Source organism: Idiotropiscis lumnitzeri, chromosome 1, assembly GCF_059441095.1.
Source record: "Idiotropiscis lumnitzeri isolate Australia: NSW breed Sydney's pygmy pipehorse chromosome 1, RoL_Ilum_1.0, whole genome shotgun sequence".
In the NCBI taxonomy this organism is placed as follows: Eukaryota; Metazoa; Chordata; class Actinopteri; order Syngnathiformes; family Syngnathidae; genus Idiotropiscis; species Idiotropiscis lumnitzeri.
In genome coordinates this window covers 14,831,558-14,849,462 of record NC_142391.1, presented here as the reverse complement: position 1 = coordinate 14,849,462, position 17,905 = coordinate 14,831,558, and the positions used below count along the sequence as shown (strand labels likewise).

General features: G+C 40.1%; 1 protein-coding gene across 2 annotated transcripts in view; it reads left to right on the top strand.

The window, feature by feature from the left end:
- LOC148343356 (connector enhancer of kinase suppressor of ras 3-like) overlaps nt 1–17,905 on the top strand; it is a 44,071-nt gene that overhangs the window by 20,596 nt on the left and 5,570 nt on the right. The window contains exons 5-15 of one of the 2 annotated variants that reach the window (XM_088319423.1): nt 2,636–2,677; nt 3,454–3,573; nt 3,669–3,728; nt 4,209–4,277; nt 4,396–4,542; nt 5,430–5,554; nt 6,178–6,365; nt 6,850–6,936; nt 7,317–7,570; nt 10,590–10,627; nt 14,199–14,241. In XM_088319423.1, the coding sequence (XP_088175549.1) occupies nt 2,636–2,677; nt 3,454–3,573; nt 3,669–3,728; nt 4,209–4,277; nt 4,396–4,542; nt 5,430–5,554; nt 6,178–6,365; nt 6,850–6,936; nt 7,317–7,570; nt 10,590–10,627; nt 14,199–14,241 (1,173 nt within the window). Of the gene's footprint in view, nt 1–2,635; nt 2,678–3,453; nt 3,574–3,668; nt 3,729–4,208; nt 4,278–4,395; nt 4,543–5,429; nt 5,555–6,177; nt 6,366–6,849; nt 6,937–7,316; nt 7,571–10,589; nt 10,628–14,198; nt 14,242–16,547; nt 16,703–17,905 lie in introns of those variants that run through there. The other variant, XM_088319429.1, reaches the window with a different exon arrangement.

Genomic DNA, 17,905 nt, shown 5'->3' with positions numbered 1-17,905 from the left:
CTTTCCCAGGGTGCACATTTCCTCGCCAGTGTCGGCTATTTCAGCATCTTTGCTGATTTACTGTGGTTGCCTCGTCATGGTCATCTAGTAGAAGTGGGGGTGTACAATTCCCACAGTGCCATGTGAATCACAGAGATTATGGTGTAGACGGGGGTACTCAAATACAAATCATAAGGGGCACGCTTTTTTTTCCAAGTGTGTCAGAGTGTGCATTTATTGAAGTTGTTCAGGCTACATCAAATACAGTATTAAGCACCCTTTGATTTGCCAATTTTTACTGCTCAAGTTTCGTTTAGCAGCAAACACTCCATTTCTGTAAAACTCCTTGATCTGGAAAAATGTCAACACATTTTGCTCTGCTCCATAAATGAAAGTGAAAATGAAGGTGTGAACTCTGACTTACCCAGTAGCAGGCTGTCTGTGTAAATCTGGCCTTGAGACAAGTACCAGTAAACGTTTGCTGACCCAACCAAAACATACGCAACACCTTGTGTGCCACCAGTCTCTGTGGCACAATGAATGGGTCTGTTGACGGCGCACTGCGCTATGCTAAGTGCAACGTGAAGAAAGGCCTTTATAGTTTCGAGGCCGCAAATTGACGGCCGGTGGGTCGGCTAAAGCCCGAGAGCCACCTATTAAGGGCCACTGTTGTGTCTTTGTGCAACAATTTAGGCTTTTGCGATCATACAATTTATATCTTCTGGCTGAATTAAGCCTGTGTTTAAAACACAGTCAGAAAACTGTCTTATCTGACATGTTTTAATTTAGGTCATATTCTTTCAAATATTATTATAATATATATTATACCGTTCTTTTTTTATTGAGCTTTGGACCAAGCTTCCGTCTTCTGATGGGTTGTATCGGAATATACTTAATTCACTCAATATGACTTAAGTGTTGAAGTCTTGGCTTTTATTTTGAGCTGGTGTTAAGTCCCGACATGTTCCCACAGCGTTCCACTACTCTGTCGCACCGTTGCTCAACCTTACAAATCTGCTCTGGTGGCAGATCAAAGGCCCACAAGCCTGTAGAAACCGTCATCTGATCCACTCTGGCTGTGGGGGTCAAGTCCAAAACCGCGAGGGATCACTACACTCACGGAATTGTCATTTTGCAATTATTGAGTATTAGTTATGGTCCAGCTTTGCTGCCTTGGGTGTAGCACATCGACAGTATACTGTAAATCAGGGGTACATTTTGGAAAAATGATTTGCGATGATTTCACGTGATTTTATGGTGTTCTTAGATTTTACAAATTCATAGATATTGTGCCAGGCAGTACCTGGAAAACTTTGTGATACTGGTTTGTTTTATGCCCTTTAAACACAGCAACTTGTCTTTTGGATTGGGAAAAAGTATCTGAAATATGTAACGTGCAAGTACAATACAATACAAATTTATATAGAAGATCCAAACTCTTTCCCTACTTAATCTTGTGTTATCTTTAGAGAGAATCTTGTAATGAAATACAATTTTTGCAAACCGATGTACTGTATATCAGATGAATCTTCAGTCTTTTTACCTGTTTTGTGTTTACATCAGCTTTTCATCTAGTTATGCCACATGCACACTATTATATGAGATGACTCATTTGCACTGACATTGAAACATGGACTACATTTTGTCATGTTGAAAGACTATAAAATATATTCATTGAACACTGGAAGCAGACACCAAACCAAGCACATCTGTGCATGTGTAATTGATCATTAATGCCACCCTTTGGTCTAGTGCAGGGGTCCTCAATCCTGTTCCTCGAGGGCCGGTGTCCTGCAGGTTTTCCATCTCTCCCTGCTGCAACACAGCTGATTCAAATGATCAGATAATCAGCAAGGTCTGGAGAAGCTAGATAACGATCGCTCAGATGTGTTGCACCAAAGAGAGGTGGAAAATGGGCAGGACACCGGCCCTCGAGGAACAGGATTGAAGACCCCTGGTCTAGTGGATAAGTGCTAACTATGGAAGTTTAGGCAAACTCATTCAACCCTGTCAAGCTTTGAATGAAGCATTTCACCTGTGTGTTTGATGGATGGCCTCCTTTGTGGTAGCACTTCCCTGTGTAAGAGCCAGTTTTGAAAACAAGTAGCCCCCACCCCCACAGGCAGTGTGAACCCCGATCCTTAACACAGTCCCTTTTCACCACGGTTGACACAGTTGTCAGGGGAGGCTGTTGCCTCAGCTGTGTGCAGTCCAGCTGCGGTGACAGCGCTCTCTTGGGCTACCGTTACCTCCAAGTTGACTTAGCAGAATTGATCAGTGGGTCATCTCTCTGAAATGACTTTCATGGCTACGATGGCTCTTTTAATTGAGGATTTTCTTGACTTTATTCAATACACCACATCGACAACATTGTCACCCGCACGTTGTTGTGACATGCATCAGTGGTCTTTAATTCCCAGTAATAGGTAACTGAACCACCCAGGGACTTGTCTAATTATAGCTCCTGTCAATTTAAGCATGGGTGTAATTTCGATGTACAGGCTGTTTATTTTTGTGCAGTTCTGCATTTCACTCCGTTCTATGTATGGAACACTGATTGTTTTTCACCAACTCCTGTTATGACTGTATCTTCTGGTATAACGTTGTTTACTGCTCAGGTTCCCTAATCTGTCATTGCTCTTCTTCTGTCTAACAGGACTGCTGTGTTTATGAGATGGAAGAAAAAATCCTAGAAGTAGTAAGTATCCTTTTCTTGCTTTAACTTGAAATGAAAATTATAGGAAGGACAAAACTTTATTTAAAGGGTCTGGCTTGAAGAAACTTTTTACTTCGACATTGCATGATATCTCAGCACTCGGTTCATTGTTCATGGGTAGTGACGTGTGTGAGGCATCGCCAGTGGTGGGGCGCCTTTTACAAGCGGACCGTCAATCAATGAATGCTTCCTTTTTCAGACGCTGTTCGGCTCCGAGGGATTCCCATAGCTGTGCATAAGTGTTGCTCTTAACACAAGCAGAGTGTCCAAAATATAGCCGAGTTGTACAGATTACATAACATAAAAACTGATCAGTGAATGGATAAGCCTGATACTTTGGACAACTGATACGGCAATCAGTTTGTCATACTTGGCTAGAACAATGCAATCAGTCATGAAGCATCGATGTAAAGTCCTATTTATTGAGGAAAAATTCAACAATGATATGCACGGCATTAATTTGAATGCGCTAAGTACACTGATGCGTTCAAATGATCCATTTAGTCCTCAGCTTAAACATGGATTTAACATTGAGGCGTACACAGTGTCAAAAGCAGCTTTCATGCTGGTAAAACAGCGCATTAGAGGATAAAGGGGATTTATTCACCTCTCCCTTTACGACAGAACTCAACAAAGCGGGACATCACTGTCTCCGAAGTGCTTGTTCGCACAGCTGTTGTGGTTCTGGGCATTTAGATACTCATGTAATTGATCTTTTCAATCATTTGGTTCATTTTGTTGGTTTGTTCCTTTACCAGTCCAAGATTTTGAACAACATCTGCGATCAGACTGTGAGAACCACCTCTGACCCCCTGATGAGCCAGTCTGCCTGCTTGGAGGAAGTCCAGCTGACCAATATCAAACCGGGTGAAGGATTGGTAAGGAATGTTTTGTCTGATCCTCATGGACAGTATGTCGATATTTTAAAAGTATTCATCACAAAACAAAGTATGACGTTTTTTTTTCCTCCTAGGGGATGTACATTAAGTCGACATACGATGGCTTACATGTCATTACCGGAACCACAGAACATGTAGGTATTAACACAACTCCCGCTTCTCTCCCACACTCCTCTTCATTTCCATTTCACATCTCCTCCTACTCCAGTAGTAAAAGTACATGACATATAAACTCAGAGGGAGTCTAACAGTTGATGCTTGTGAATATTGTTTTTGCACGTCCACAATCGGCCTCGGCAAAAGTCCCACCTTTGTCAACAATGACACATTCAGGCTGTGACTAATGCACCAGTATCACTGTTATGCATGGATAATTGTGCCTCCAGCCCTCGTTGTGAATCACTATCTGAATCATCGACAACAGTCCTGTTTGTTGTGTGCTTTCCTACGATGTGTTTGTTTGGATTGAATTTGATTGATTAAAGCAAATAACATTATATGGTCAATAAAAGATGAGACATGAACTGAACTAACGTAATGGACGATACTTCTGAGCTGCAGACAAAAAAAAAAAAAAACAAGACGCATATTAATCAGTCATGTTTGTTATTCAGTCCCCTGCCGACCTGACCAGGAAGATCCATGCTGGTGATGAAGTGATTCAAGTCAATCATCAGACAGTGGTGAGAATATTATTGGATGTAGTTTTATGGAATTGATATGACAGTATGTGGCAAAGCATTATTTGAGATTGCCAGCAAATGTTAATGAGACTGTGTGTGTTCTGTTCTTGTCATCCAGGTGGGTTGGCAGCTAAAATATTTGGTTGTCAAATTGAGAGAGGATCCCAAAGGTGTGTTCCTCCTCTTAAAGAAGCGACCCACAGGAACAACGGGTTTTACCCCCGCCCCTCTCAAGAATATGCGCTGGAAGCCTCCTGTACCTCAGGTACAAATGCACTTCCTCCTTGGCGTGTCTAGTCATTATCTATTAATTATAAGCTTTTTACAGCCAGGAGTCCAAAGCAACAAGCCCGGACATGTCTAAACGAGGCTCTTTGAAGAGTTAAATGCTCTAGTTTTGCGTCATAAATGACATAGTCCCGTGATTCAAAGTGGGAGATAAAGCAGCCGTGCTGTCGTGTAGGAGTCGGCTCAGATTGTATCTGGTTAATTGCGAACAAATGGCCGGGGATGTTGCTGTTAAAATAAATGAACAGAACTTGCAATGATGAATGATAATCATGCACACACAAGTTCGCAAATCTTAAGTGACAATGCAACAGCCCAGGTTTTTTTTTTTTTTCGTTCATATTTCATTGCGGGTCACAGCAGTGTTCTTTTCCTTTAAAAGTGCTCAAGAGGCATTTCTGCACTTAAGAATATATCAAGACAACAAAGCTGCTGTGAAAGTGCATGTCTGAAATTCAAGCTTTGCCTTTGTCAGGTGGTGTAGTGCCTGTTTTAGTCAGAGAATGAGATAAGTGTGTTTTTGCAAAAAGGCTCTCATCGCAAAGGCGACCACTGTCAACATGCCCTCAGCTTCTTGTTTTAACAAGTAGTCAGGGATATCAGTGTCGGCCATCTCAGTTTATCTTTGACTCCTACAAGAAAAACAGCGACAGGTCTTGTGTCCTGTTTTAGGCTTGAATAAATGCTTGGCGGGATTATATTATTTGTATACATGATAGCCACACGGACAGCTATGTATGAAGTCTATCTTATTTAGTTACATTGTCTTTGTTGCGGATGATCAATCACTCACTAGATTGAAGGCGCCATATTGTTAGTTGCGTGCGGCGGCTATTATTTGACTAATTTTGCTGTCTTTTCCAGAACAATTCCTGTTTGATTCGAGCCCAGTCCCCCTGCAGCTCAGCAAATGGATCGACCAAAAAGGAGAAACCAGGAATCCTTGATTTTTACATCCCGCCTCCCCCTCAAATGCCGTACACACCAAGGTGAAACTTCTCGTTTGTGCATTAAGTACAGCATGTTTGATGGAAGGAGCTGCTTGGAATCTTGGTTTAAGCCTTTTTGTTTGGCGTTTTTGTGTATGCTTGTGTAGGTTTTCTCCAGGCATTTTATACACATACATACATACATGTTTGGTTAGCTGACGACTCTTAACTTGCCTATTTTGTGTCAGACAGTCCCCGTCTATGTTCCCGCCTCTCAGCACCCTAAGTGAGCATTAATCAGCCCCAGCTTCCTCGTGACCCTAAAAAGAATATGTTGATGTATATCGATGGCTGATTGATTGAACAAGTTGAGCTATTAAACAAACATGCAAGTTGTTTATTAGTACCCTCCTCCTAATAAGTTGCTGCGGCCAGACATTCACCTCCTACAGAATCCTCTGTTCTGCTTTTTTCCAACCCACTCTGCTCTCACAAATCCCACCGCCATTCTGATGCAATGACTCTTATCTTCCTCCTCCAGGGAGATGACATGTTCCACATTCATTTAGATGATAGAGAGACTGATATATATATTTTTTAGAACCGTGTCTTTGCCATAGACAAATCATGCTTTGTTTTGTGCAGTTAAAAATACTCCTGCGCTGTTGTCCTTGTGTTTGCAGAGAGGGAAGAACAGACGCCTTCTCTAGCTTTAGTAAAAGGCCAAAAGGCTCAGAGTCGCCCAACTCTTTCCTGGACCAGGAGAGTAGGAAACGCTGCACCGTGGCAGATTATGACAAACTAAATGTTGGCTGTCCAATCGACGCCAATGTGATCCAACCCAGAATGAGGGAGCACAAGACTTCTCGTGGTTTGTGCCTTTTCATTATTCTTACACATGCGATTAATACAGTGAATCCAAATTAGGATGCCGGGAATGAGCCAATTCCACAAAATGCATCTGCAAATGATTATTTATCTGTAACAAATATATTGTATGCCCGTATTTGGTAATCCGTCTTTGCTAGCAACATGCAATGACAGGCAGAATAATTGAATTAGATGGCAGAAGATGCGATAAACCTATTGTTAGTCATACGAGAGAAAAGGTCATAGCTTTCTGCAAGTATATCAGCTTTGTGTTCAATTAAACATGCCCACATTTCACACCATTTTTGTTTTGAGTAAATTGAGTGAAACTCATCATTATTTCAACACTTTATGTGACAATTTCATTTGGTGGGCCGCCATAAGATTATCTCTCATGGGTGCCTTCGCTCAATAAATGTTGGGACGCACCGCATTAACAGATAATACCGAAGTTCGCGTAACTGTTATTCGCTCATGTTTTCTAGGTAAGCCCCGGCCACTCTCCATGCCTGTGGATACTTGTGTTGCAATTGTAGATCCCTTCGCTAAGCCATGGACACAGAACAGGAAAGGTATTAACAGAATTCTTCGTCTACGGTTTTACACGGACACACACACCCACACACAGCTTCTGTGTTCTGCTTGTGTATTAAGTCATCTATGCACCAAGCAATGCAGTTCATTTGCTCTGATGCACCCGTTTTCCTGTCAAAAGTTGCTTGTGGTAGAGGTTCCAGTCATTCCCGCCATTAGTTTTTGTTGTCTTGTTCTGCTTTGATGAATTTGTTGGTTTCACACTCTTGTGACGTGTCTAAACGTTTTTTTTTTTTCCACACTGTACCATGGTGAGCAGCAATGAACTGAACCACCAAATACAAGAGCGGCTTTATATATGCTATAGATATTTTGCAGAGTCGCACAGCAAATATCAAGTGAGTTATGTTCTGTGAAGGTGAGGACCTCATGTTCCGATACCTGAGCAATGAAAGGATCCCCACCATCGCTGAGGAAGTAGCGTCAGCGTCTCCGCCCACCTACATGCCGACGGGGGAGCATCGGCTACTCAGAGTGGACCACATCCGAGGTAGCCGCTACTACTCGAACTCCGACCTTCACAACAGCGCCACCATCCCCTACCAGGAGGATGTCAAGAAAGCCCCCGTCGCTGCGGTCTCCAAGCGAGCAACGGCCGAACGTTCGCTACTGGTCAGTTGGATCACGAGACTTAAACTGTTGACTCACTGATGATCCGCTTCCTGTTTGGGTCTTCCTGTTCCTGTTTTCTTACTCTGTGCCTTTGATTGTTAAAGTCCGGCTGTTTTTTTTTTTTCCTTTTTTTTTTGCCGGCAGTTTATGGCTCCCTTGCACTCTCTTGCCAACTCTATTTCCCTCGTATTGCCTACTACTACTACCACCATCTACTACTCATCCTCCAACTCTGCATTTGTAGGACCAGGGTACGACATTAAGCCTTTTTTAATGGTCACCCGATGAGCCAATTTGTGGTGGCCCTGTCAGAAGTGGTACTGGCCCTATATATTCATGAGTTGAAGTGATTGTTTTTTGTTTTTTTTTACATATGTACGGTCTATACTGTAGCAGTGGTGGCTTGTCTATTCTGGGTTAATCGCGTTACATTGAAAGGGACTAAAATAATTAAATAGATGTATTATTATCAAAATACTTAGATAAGCAGGTTCAATAATATTCAGTTAATGATGGGTTAATCCCACTGCCCCCTGGCGATAACGTTTCCATGGACTTAGCGTTAAAGCCGACGTTATTTCTTATTCTGCAAGCGGCTCCTGACTTTAATGAGAATTTACCTCATTCAGTATGGCTGCCACATCTACAGAGCTGCCGACACGTCTATATGTCAGCCATGTTGCATGTGGCACAGCCAGGCTTCTACAGTGTTTATACTTTTGTCTTCATATTAAACTCAGTGGAGTCACTTCAACATATTTGAAGAGGAGAACATGGACCCTGGGTCACATGGATGAAGAATAAGTATGGTGGATTAATGGACTCTTGAGAAACTCGCTTTCTCAACAAACTTTCAGACTTACGGCATAAAATGCAACTACGTTCCCAACTCGATCACGCTCTTTGATTAATATGCGGAATGGGCCGGGTGTTGAATAACGTAATGGGATGGTGGACTGTTTAGAGAGTATGGCTTTATCAGTGAACCGTGATGATTTTTCTGACGTGAGTTGATCCCCAGCTGGTGTAACTTTGTGTTTACTTATGACTTTTGAAAACAATATATACATCAATATAAATGCCTTATATCAATAAATAAATGTCTTTCTTAATTCGCGACGAGCGGACTAGTTAGGCTAATCCCAATTCAAGCCCGCATATCCAGTCAAGCAAGCACATTTTTTTTATTCCGCCATTATAACAGCCTGCTTCAGCCAGTTTTTGGGTCCAAATTTGACTTTGGCTTGGTGGGCCAGCGCCTGAGCGTGAGTAGTGGCCTAACAGTGGCGCTGTTACCCCGGGGCCATCGGGCCACCATTAATGTCGAACCCTGAGTACTGTACTTACTGCATTACATTATCACCCCTTCAACCTTGACTACAACTAAATCTCATCTTGGCCTCAAGATGATCAATTTGTTCAGGTTTGTGCTGTCTATGAACAACAATGTTCATATCAAGTTATGTCTCCACCTGGTATTACTTTGGTCATGTTCTCAATTTTGTTCTATTTACCTAAATAAGTTATAAAATAAAGTAAGGAACTCAAACAGCAATTTTTGTCAGCGCAACTTTGCATGTATATTTTCCGATTCCTTTTGTGATAGATTAGCTACTATGGTTTTTCCCTGCCGATGGTTGCCTCTTGTAAGCTATGCATATTCTTACATTAATCGTTTTGTCACTTCAATTGACATTGCTGCATCGGGTGGTGAAAGGATGTTTTCATCGTTGTCACTAACAAATATTTGTGTTGGGTTTTAAAGCTACGCACACTACTGAGTTCAGCCTTTTATATCCTGATTCAGTTTACTCTGCAATTACCCGACACAAGGGGCTTATATATGAAGCTAGATAACAGTAATAACTGCCCTATTTAAACCAGGGTGTTAAAGTTGAACCAATGTTTTTGTCCACAGAGGTCAAATTACCTTGTGCTAGCTCATGCTATGGAGAGACTACAAATCATATCAGACAGTGTTGTTTAAAAGTAATGTACTGAGAGGAAGGTTCCGTTATTGCTTGATATGCCTTTTTGTAAGTTTTGCATAGCATTTTATTAAAAAGTACAGTTTGTTTCAGTCATCCTTCGTATTGTCTTTATTTTACCGTTGAGTCTGGAGTTACTGCTTCGTTAAAATGTGCTCTAACACACAATTTCACTGAGTTTCTTCTCTGCTCATGCGACTTGTGGATTTGAAAATCTTTCTCTGATCAACTGTTAAGGCTCTTTTTATTGACTTTCTCACTGCATGTGGATGCAGCACCAAACTATAGCTTCTGCTGCCTTTCTAACCTTCTATGAACTCCGCTTGTTTTTGAAGCATGTGGCGTAACAGGATAGCTAACGTCAAGGTACCCTCTTTCTGTCTGTGTGTGTGTGTGGGGGGGTGATGATTATGTATGCACTCTCCTCTTTGATGAACCTTTAAACTCCAGCTGGTGGACCATATGCTCAAAGCAGGTTTACCATGTGGAGCTCTTATTTCTACACATAGCATGTTGTCTTTTAAACATTTAAAAGTGAGGGTAGGATTACACGGCCTGGCAGCTTTTTCCCCTTTTTTCCCAAAATGAACTCTCACCTTATCTTGAGTTTCTGTTGCATGTATTTTCTAATCTTCTCTGTTTCTCCTTCCGTCTATCTGGCTCTTGCCCATGCTTGCAGTCCTAGTTTCCTGCGATCTCCAATTATTGGCACCTTGTGAAGGCCTGAGGTTTGCTTAAATACCACCCACACTCATTCCAACCCATCAACTTTGCTAACCACTAACTCGCCTGCTCACATCACAAACATCTGCAAGTGGATGGTATGTTGATTTACAATTGAGTGTGAATCACAGAAAGATTGAGAAATAATAAAGAAAAATGTTTTATTCATATAAGAAGTGTTTTTAAATGTAAATGCACAGTCCCAAAAAATACTCCATTTAGTTATTACAATTAAAAGGAATTCAGTGTTGCAGATGAATTCCTTTCAAATGGAACATAAAGCGTGGACTTTTTTTTATGTATCGCAGGGACCAGACTGGCACTCTAGCAGGGACTTCCTCAACCGGTGAGTGTCATTGCCCCCTTTTTGTTTTTTAAACGCATTCATGCCGTGTTCAAGCTTGAAAATCAAAAGGATAAAAATAAGAGACCAGCGAGTTTCATTTTCCTTCATCAGACTGGGCGGCAACCTGTGGAATTGTTTCAAAATGAACCGCAGGATCAGTGGGTGAGCTGTTTGTATTGCATGGGTTTTAGGCACAGACAGGTGGGGTGGCAACACTGTCAGATCAGGGGTGGCGTCACTTGAAATTACAGCATATGAAGTTGGTGGATTCAAAAGTAAAAGTTGTTAACTAAATGGGACTAACTAAAAGTTATGCATCAACGTCTTCCCGTTAGCACATTTTTCATTTTTTTTTTTTTTAAATCAATTCACACCACTTCCGAGGCACCGTTTAGCAGACTGACGATAACTTCATGATTGAACATCTGTTAAAGAACGTCACATAACACGCTTGTGACAAAATACAGTACTGTGGTGAAAACAGACTTTGAATAATTGTAAGAATGTTTTTGCATCCACACGAGTGAGAATGACACAATTTACAGGCCAAAGGATGAATTAATGAAAGTGCTTCCTACTTTCAGACGTCTGACTGCGTCACATGTGCCACTGCGCATGTGCAAATTACAATCTAAAAAATAAAAATATATGAATACATTTCCCGGCTGACTTTATGCAAAACAGGCAAATTTTAAACCTCTCAAGGAAGAACAGTATGCAAATTATTGTAGATTAGTCAGTCAATACGACCCTTAAATAATAATTTTAACATATTTCTCAATAAGAAAATGTGGCCTTTCCTTCAGGATGAGTAGTTTTTGTGTCATTGGGGCCAATGCGCCATAAGAGAATAGCCTTTCCCAGCATGCTTTGTTGTAGTTAAAATTAACACTTGTGGTTTTTTAATGTTTTATTTCATAGACAGCCTGTGATGTAGTCACAGGCGTGTTGTTTCTAGTCATGTATTAAATCATAAGTGTCAAACTCTGGCCCACGTGCCAAATTTTCAAACATTCAAAATGATGACAGTAATTTTTAAAACTAAGCATTATTTCATTAATAAAACCACTTATAATAAAAAATTTCAAGAAAAAAATCAGCATTTACATTGTTTTTAAAAAAATTAAATGCTGGCCCGCGGCTTTGTTCAAGTTTTACTTTTTGGGCCACTGTGTATTTGAGTTTGACACCCCTGGATTAACTCATTGCAACTTTTCCTATTCATATCGACTTTTGGAGACTTTCAGTAAGAAAGGTACTGCAGACAGTCCTGTATACCGCATTTAATTACTGTTATGAAATGCGTTATTAAAATTAAGTTGTATTGCATTGTATTGTACCCTTTACAAACAATGTGGAAATTTAGCTGCAAGACGATAACACAGCTAGGGTTACTCAAGGCAATATTTGCCAGGAAAAAAAAATCTGAAAATATCCCAATGTTAATTATCTGGTCTGGCACCTGGGGGGCCCAAGCATATTGGACCATTTGACCCAATCCAACGCCCACCTCTCCCCTAGCTCCGCCATTGCCAGCATATCTTTATGAGCCTTGCTTTGTGCACTCGGGCGCTGTGATACAAACAGAAAATGACCTTCCTCAAGCTCTTCCCACAAGGTTGAAAAATGTTGATTTTTATTTTAATGTTAGTATGTGGCAGAATTAGAATTTAAAGGAGGTTCGGTCCAACCCCTGATAGGTTAAAGACCCAATACAAGAAAAGTGCCTCAATATTACACATACAGTAGCTGTGTGTTTCATCTTTGAGAGTTTTGGAAACACGGCATCCTTTTGTGACAGATGATGACATCTGAGGCTTGCTCTTTCCTCTATATTTCGTCATCCGTGGCACCCGTGTCTCCTCTGCTCTCAGATACAGAGACCGATGAAGCGCGACTCCCCACATTAACACCATGATCGATGACTCGAGTCCCCGTCCCACCTACATGTGTCTATTCTAGGTGGCAAAAGCATCACAGCCTATTTGTCGCTCGCTCAATCTCATCATATGACTCATATTTACAATAAATAGACGGATGCGACGCTAATCGGTTGACTCATTACTTTGAGAGTGGGCTGGTGTCTAGCAATACAGTACAAGGAATTGTTTCGGGCCAGAGGATATGATTGACGCAGGAATTAATCCGCTGTCATCATCGTTTTAGGAAGGAAATGTGCAAAAACCAATGCATGTTCCACATAATAGCACATTTATTGTGATGCTGCATTGGTTTCATACTGAAGTCACCTGTCAAAAGGATCCACTTAGTTTAGCTCCATGAAGGACAAAAAGCAGACAAACACATCTTAATCGATTAATTTATCAATGGGTTTGAGTCTTTTCTATGCCACAAATCTTAATTAGTCACGTATACAGCACATTTTACATAACTGTTTGGGGAAGGCCATTTTCTCTTCCCAGCGCACAAAGCAATTTCCACACAGGCATGCTTGAAAGATTTGTGTATGGAACTTTCGAGCCCTGACCTCAACCCCATCAAACTCCTTAAGAATAGAATTCTGCTTGGCCAACTTAGCGGGGCTCATCGGTCAGTTAGTAAATTCATAACTTGTGAGGAGTTGGTAAGATATTGGAAAAAAGGTAAGACGATTCAGCTATGCTAGGTTTTGTAGCTGTACCTAATAACGTGGTCAGACATTGTTCGTCATTGTTACTGTAGTATTGTGGGCATCATCTTTGAAATAGGATGGGCTGTTTTATTCGACCCTTGTAGGTCTAACATTCAAATCATGTTGTTACTAAAGCAGTCAGATTTGATGAGCAGGATTATAATAGTTCCTGATTTTTCATTACAGTTATTTTTTTTAATTAATTTTGACTATTTTTTTAATTATGTTCGTTTTTATTCATTTTTAGAGCAATCTTGTTCATTTTGTAAATATTTTTAAATCATGCTTTGTTTTAGGTCTTTTTTTTAATTAGTTTTAGTATTGATTTTAGTTTTTTCATATTTGAGGAATTTTTGTTGCGTGCAAATAAAGCTTCCAGTAAGTATTGTGTAATAAATTATGATTATTTGACCTTACTTCCTTGCTTCCTTCCTTCCTGAATGGCTGGAAAATAAAATCATTGACCCTAAAACCCAACAGCTCATGGATGAAATAAATTCCCATGAACAAAAACATAGGACATTTCATAATAAGTTAACTTATTTTGCTATTTTGTTAACTATAATAACCTTGATGGGAAGAGGGGAAAAAGGATAAGAAACTGAAATGCAGGAAAATAAGCTGACATTTTTGTTGCCTTAAATTGCAGGGTGAGGCCCGTCTGGGGTGCACTGTGTATTTTCAGCTTTGGGAGCCCATGTTGCTATGGCAGTTTTGCCAAATGCATTACCAAAACCACCGGGTACCAACCTACCACATTCCAGCCATTAAAGGTTTTCCATGGAATCTGTCATCAGATTCAGGCTGTGCCAGCTTGCAATAGAGCATGTGTTTATGAGAAAGTCACAATCTGTACATGTTTGAGTGAGATGGCACTTAAGTTGTTGAAGTTCAGATGTTTTCTCCAATATGTTTAAATTCTTCTCCTTGCTCTTTCAGGTATAATCAACCAAATATACGATCCTGGTCCTTCTCTCAAGCTGTAAGTACACTTCCTCTGTCGAACGGACACAAAGTCATTCATTTCTGTGCAGAAATGAAGGTTCATTTGTGAAACAAATGTGATTCAAGGAAGACAGTGATGGGGCAGCCCAGTCATGTATTGTGTAATACACGTGGGAAAAAAATGTCGGTACCTTTCTGTTAATTAAATAATTATTAGATATTAAGATTAAATAAATATGAATACAATAATAAATTAATAATGCATTAAAAACATGTGAAAATTCACCAGTAAAAATCAGACTTCACTTTTGAATTGTGGTTCAACAGAAAAAAAATAAATTCATGAAGCAAGTTTAGAGAAAAATGACCGCAGCCCTAGAAGAACATTGAAAGTATATAATTAAAATAAGTCACTGTGAGGTTTTGTGACATGGTTTATGCCACACTAAACAATGACCGGAGGAAGAGAGTTGTCTTCGGAGATTAGAAAGGAAATTATAGACAAGCATGTTAAAGGTAAACGTGTTAAAAGTGTCTCCAAGCAGTTTGATGTTCCTGAATTTTGCCAAAATTATTGGCCTGTGAATTTTTTATATTTTTTGAGACAAGCTATACTTGCACTGGCGGTCTAAATATTAACTAGTAGTATTTAAAGTGCATAACGTTGCTGTCCTATGAAAAACACATTTTTATTTTAAATATCTATATTTTTTTACGTGAATGGGCTTTAAGTTTACAGACATCAAATTAAAGTGAAAATTAAAAATTGGACATACGTTTTTTTTGGCACGACAGGGACGATAATTGCTTGGGCATGTTGGATCGAAACATGCACAGTAAAATATGGTTTGAAAACAATGTAATTTCTGCAACTATTTATCAGTCATGAAAATGGAGTGATATGTCAATATCTTTTTTTGCAAGTAGCTGCCGTCGGGCGAAATCCTTGTATGTCCAAAATCATCATGTTTCTGTTTACATCATCACAAAGAGAAAGGCTTTCTCAACATTTTTGTAAAAATACCACCCCCATGTGTGTACTGAACAATGTTATAGATTAAAAATAAATAAATAAATTACATTTATCAAATTGTGACATAGGAGGATTCAGCCCGTCATAGGCTCAGTCAATTTATTGTGTGTGCCTGTGAGTTTTCTTCCAGTGGCCCAATATTTTTTACTGTGCTTCTAGTAAAAAAAAAAAAAAAAAGTGTGTGTGGAACACTCGTATGCATCCGTGCAATGCAGTATTTGCGGCTTTACGAACAGTCATGCAAGACAAGACCCCTCGTGGCGGCCAAACGAGTGCTACAAAGGAAACCAAAGTGAGCAGACTAGATTGTGATATCATGACCAGGCCTGCACCCCTCCCCCCATTTACACATTCTCTTGCCCAAGAAGAATAACCTCTCTGTTAGCCCTCTTTCACACACACTTGGTTTCGGGTCAGGAAGGGTGTGGAGTGGTGTTGGGGGTGTGGGGTACATTAGATAAGTGCCGTGACACTTCCCAGCTTGAATCGTGATGGGAGATTGAGCGCTACAATGGTGTGACCAATCAGAATTCTCGGGAATCCTTCAGGCCTCTCGAAACTCAGCTGCACACAAAATGCTCCTTTAAATAATGATTAAGTTGTACGCTGACACTTAAAAAAATGAACAGACAGGAATGTGAATTATGTTGAAATGAACGCTCTGTTTGGACAGAAGTGCAGTAAATGGACAGTATGGATGGGGAAAGTGTAATTACTAATGCACAGAGACAAAGAAGCAGCAAAAGCGAGGTTCTTTCTAGTCATTTTCAACCAAGCTCTATTTGTGTTGGCATCAGAGGCCTTTTTAAGTTGAAGTCAAGTCTAATACAGGACTTGAGAATGCATCTGTTCTGTTTACCCCATTTGCCTACAAAGCAACCACTCTTTTGTGAAGTTAGGAAATGAGTGGATAATCCAACAGGTCTGTTATTTTGGTCATCTCTGAATTCGCTTAATGAACTCAAAGTCTGACAATTCAAATGTGTTTTTACATGACTTTTTTGTCGAGAGCAGAGCATAGCAGGTTGGTAGGTTTTTTTGAAGACTCGTCCATAGGTGTGACTGTTCTTTTTGGCATTTTACTTTTTAAATTAAAACAATACAATTACAGTCAAACACATTTAATTGTATAAAATTTATGCTACTTTGACACACATTTGAAGCCATTTGCTAAACCTAAATACTAAGTTCTATTGTGAAATTAATTGCTATTATTTTGACATTTCCGCTACGTTTCATTTGACTTCCGCTTTATGTGCGTTGTCTGACGCTTTTTACCTTGCAGCGACACCCAGTGGCAAACAGTCTTTTTAGAAATGTAGTTTCGTCCCCATGTGTTCCCCAAACCATTTGATGACAACAAGGCCTTTGTAGCTTTCCGTTGACCGACATGCTCGCTAATGTTTGGTCGAACTTTGAGCACAGTTTTCGGGCTACGCTGCTGTCATTTACAATGTGGTGGCAGGTACGGTATGTTGGTAGTTTTCGAACAATTGTCGTCTGCATTTGTTTTGCGGGATTAATGCGACAGGTGATTATGTTCTGTTGTCAAGAATTGTTGAGGTAAACCCACTAGAAACGTCTCGTTTCCTCGCAAAGACCGTTTTAGATTATTTTAATTTTAATTTTGACTCCGTAGCCCATTTAGCATGTTGTCAAGACATGGAGTGAGGTTTAGAAACATCTCATATGGGGGACATGTCTAAAACTAATTTGCCCCAAGTAAGCCAAGTGAGCCTTTTAAAGGGAAATTGTGTTTTGCTTTAGAAAAGGACAGTAAAGTAAACGAGTTTCCATATTTGCCGTAATTAACACAATTTACGTTTTACTAGTCTGCATGATTGATAGAAAAAAGTAATGATGAAAAAAGCACGTTTGCGTTTTGTTAGTGTCGAATTTGATGTTGCAGTCAGCGCCCACTGGCGGCCGAACTAGCTCATGACAGCCGGAAAGGATGCCACAACTGCTGCTGCTCTTGTGCAACATCCTGAAGTTTGCTTCATGAACTGTGGTAAAGCGTTTAGAACAAAGAGGAGACCGATGCTTGAATTATGAAACACTTTTAACAGGTATGCGTCGTGTTGGTGTTCTCATTTTGTTCTTGCACATTATTGTGAGTGTATTGTTGTATTTTTTGTACGATAAATAAAGGCAGCCTGATGTGTTCTGACAATCATAATATGGGATTTTATCAATCTATATGAAGAATGTATGTTGATTCTTTTAATGTTTTCATGGGAGAACATCAAGCTATTTTTTTTAGGATTTAGTGATATTTTTTTTTCTATGTTGGCTACATTTAAAATAAGGAACTCAAGTTTTCTAAGGAAGTGAGTCAAATGGGTGCTTTGATTTCTCAATATGTCATCCATTACTGACGTTGATCAATTGAGAAGTACTAAATGCTCTGCGTCTGACCGTATTGCTAATAGAGTAATCACCAACATTTGGCGGTGTGCTATTGAAACAAGGCGTGAGGATACTGAGGAGCGCAGAGGTTCTCTCTGCTTCACAAACTGCTGACAGTGCAACTCAAAAGCTGTGAGTCGAGTGTTACTTTGGATCCATTTTGATTTTTCACATACTTCTTTGTTTGTCGCGGTTGGTATGATAATTTAGTACCTCCACCTTGTAAAAGTTGGTAATGTTAACATGAGTGTGAGTTCTT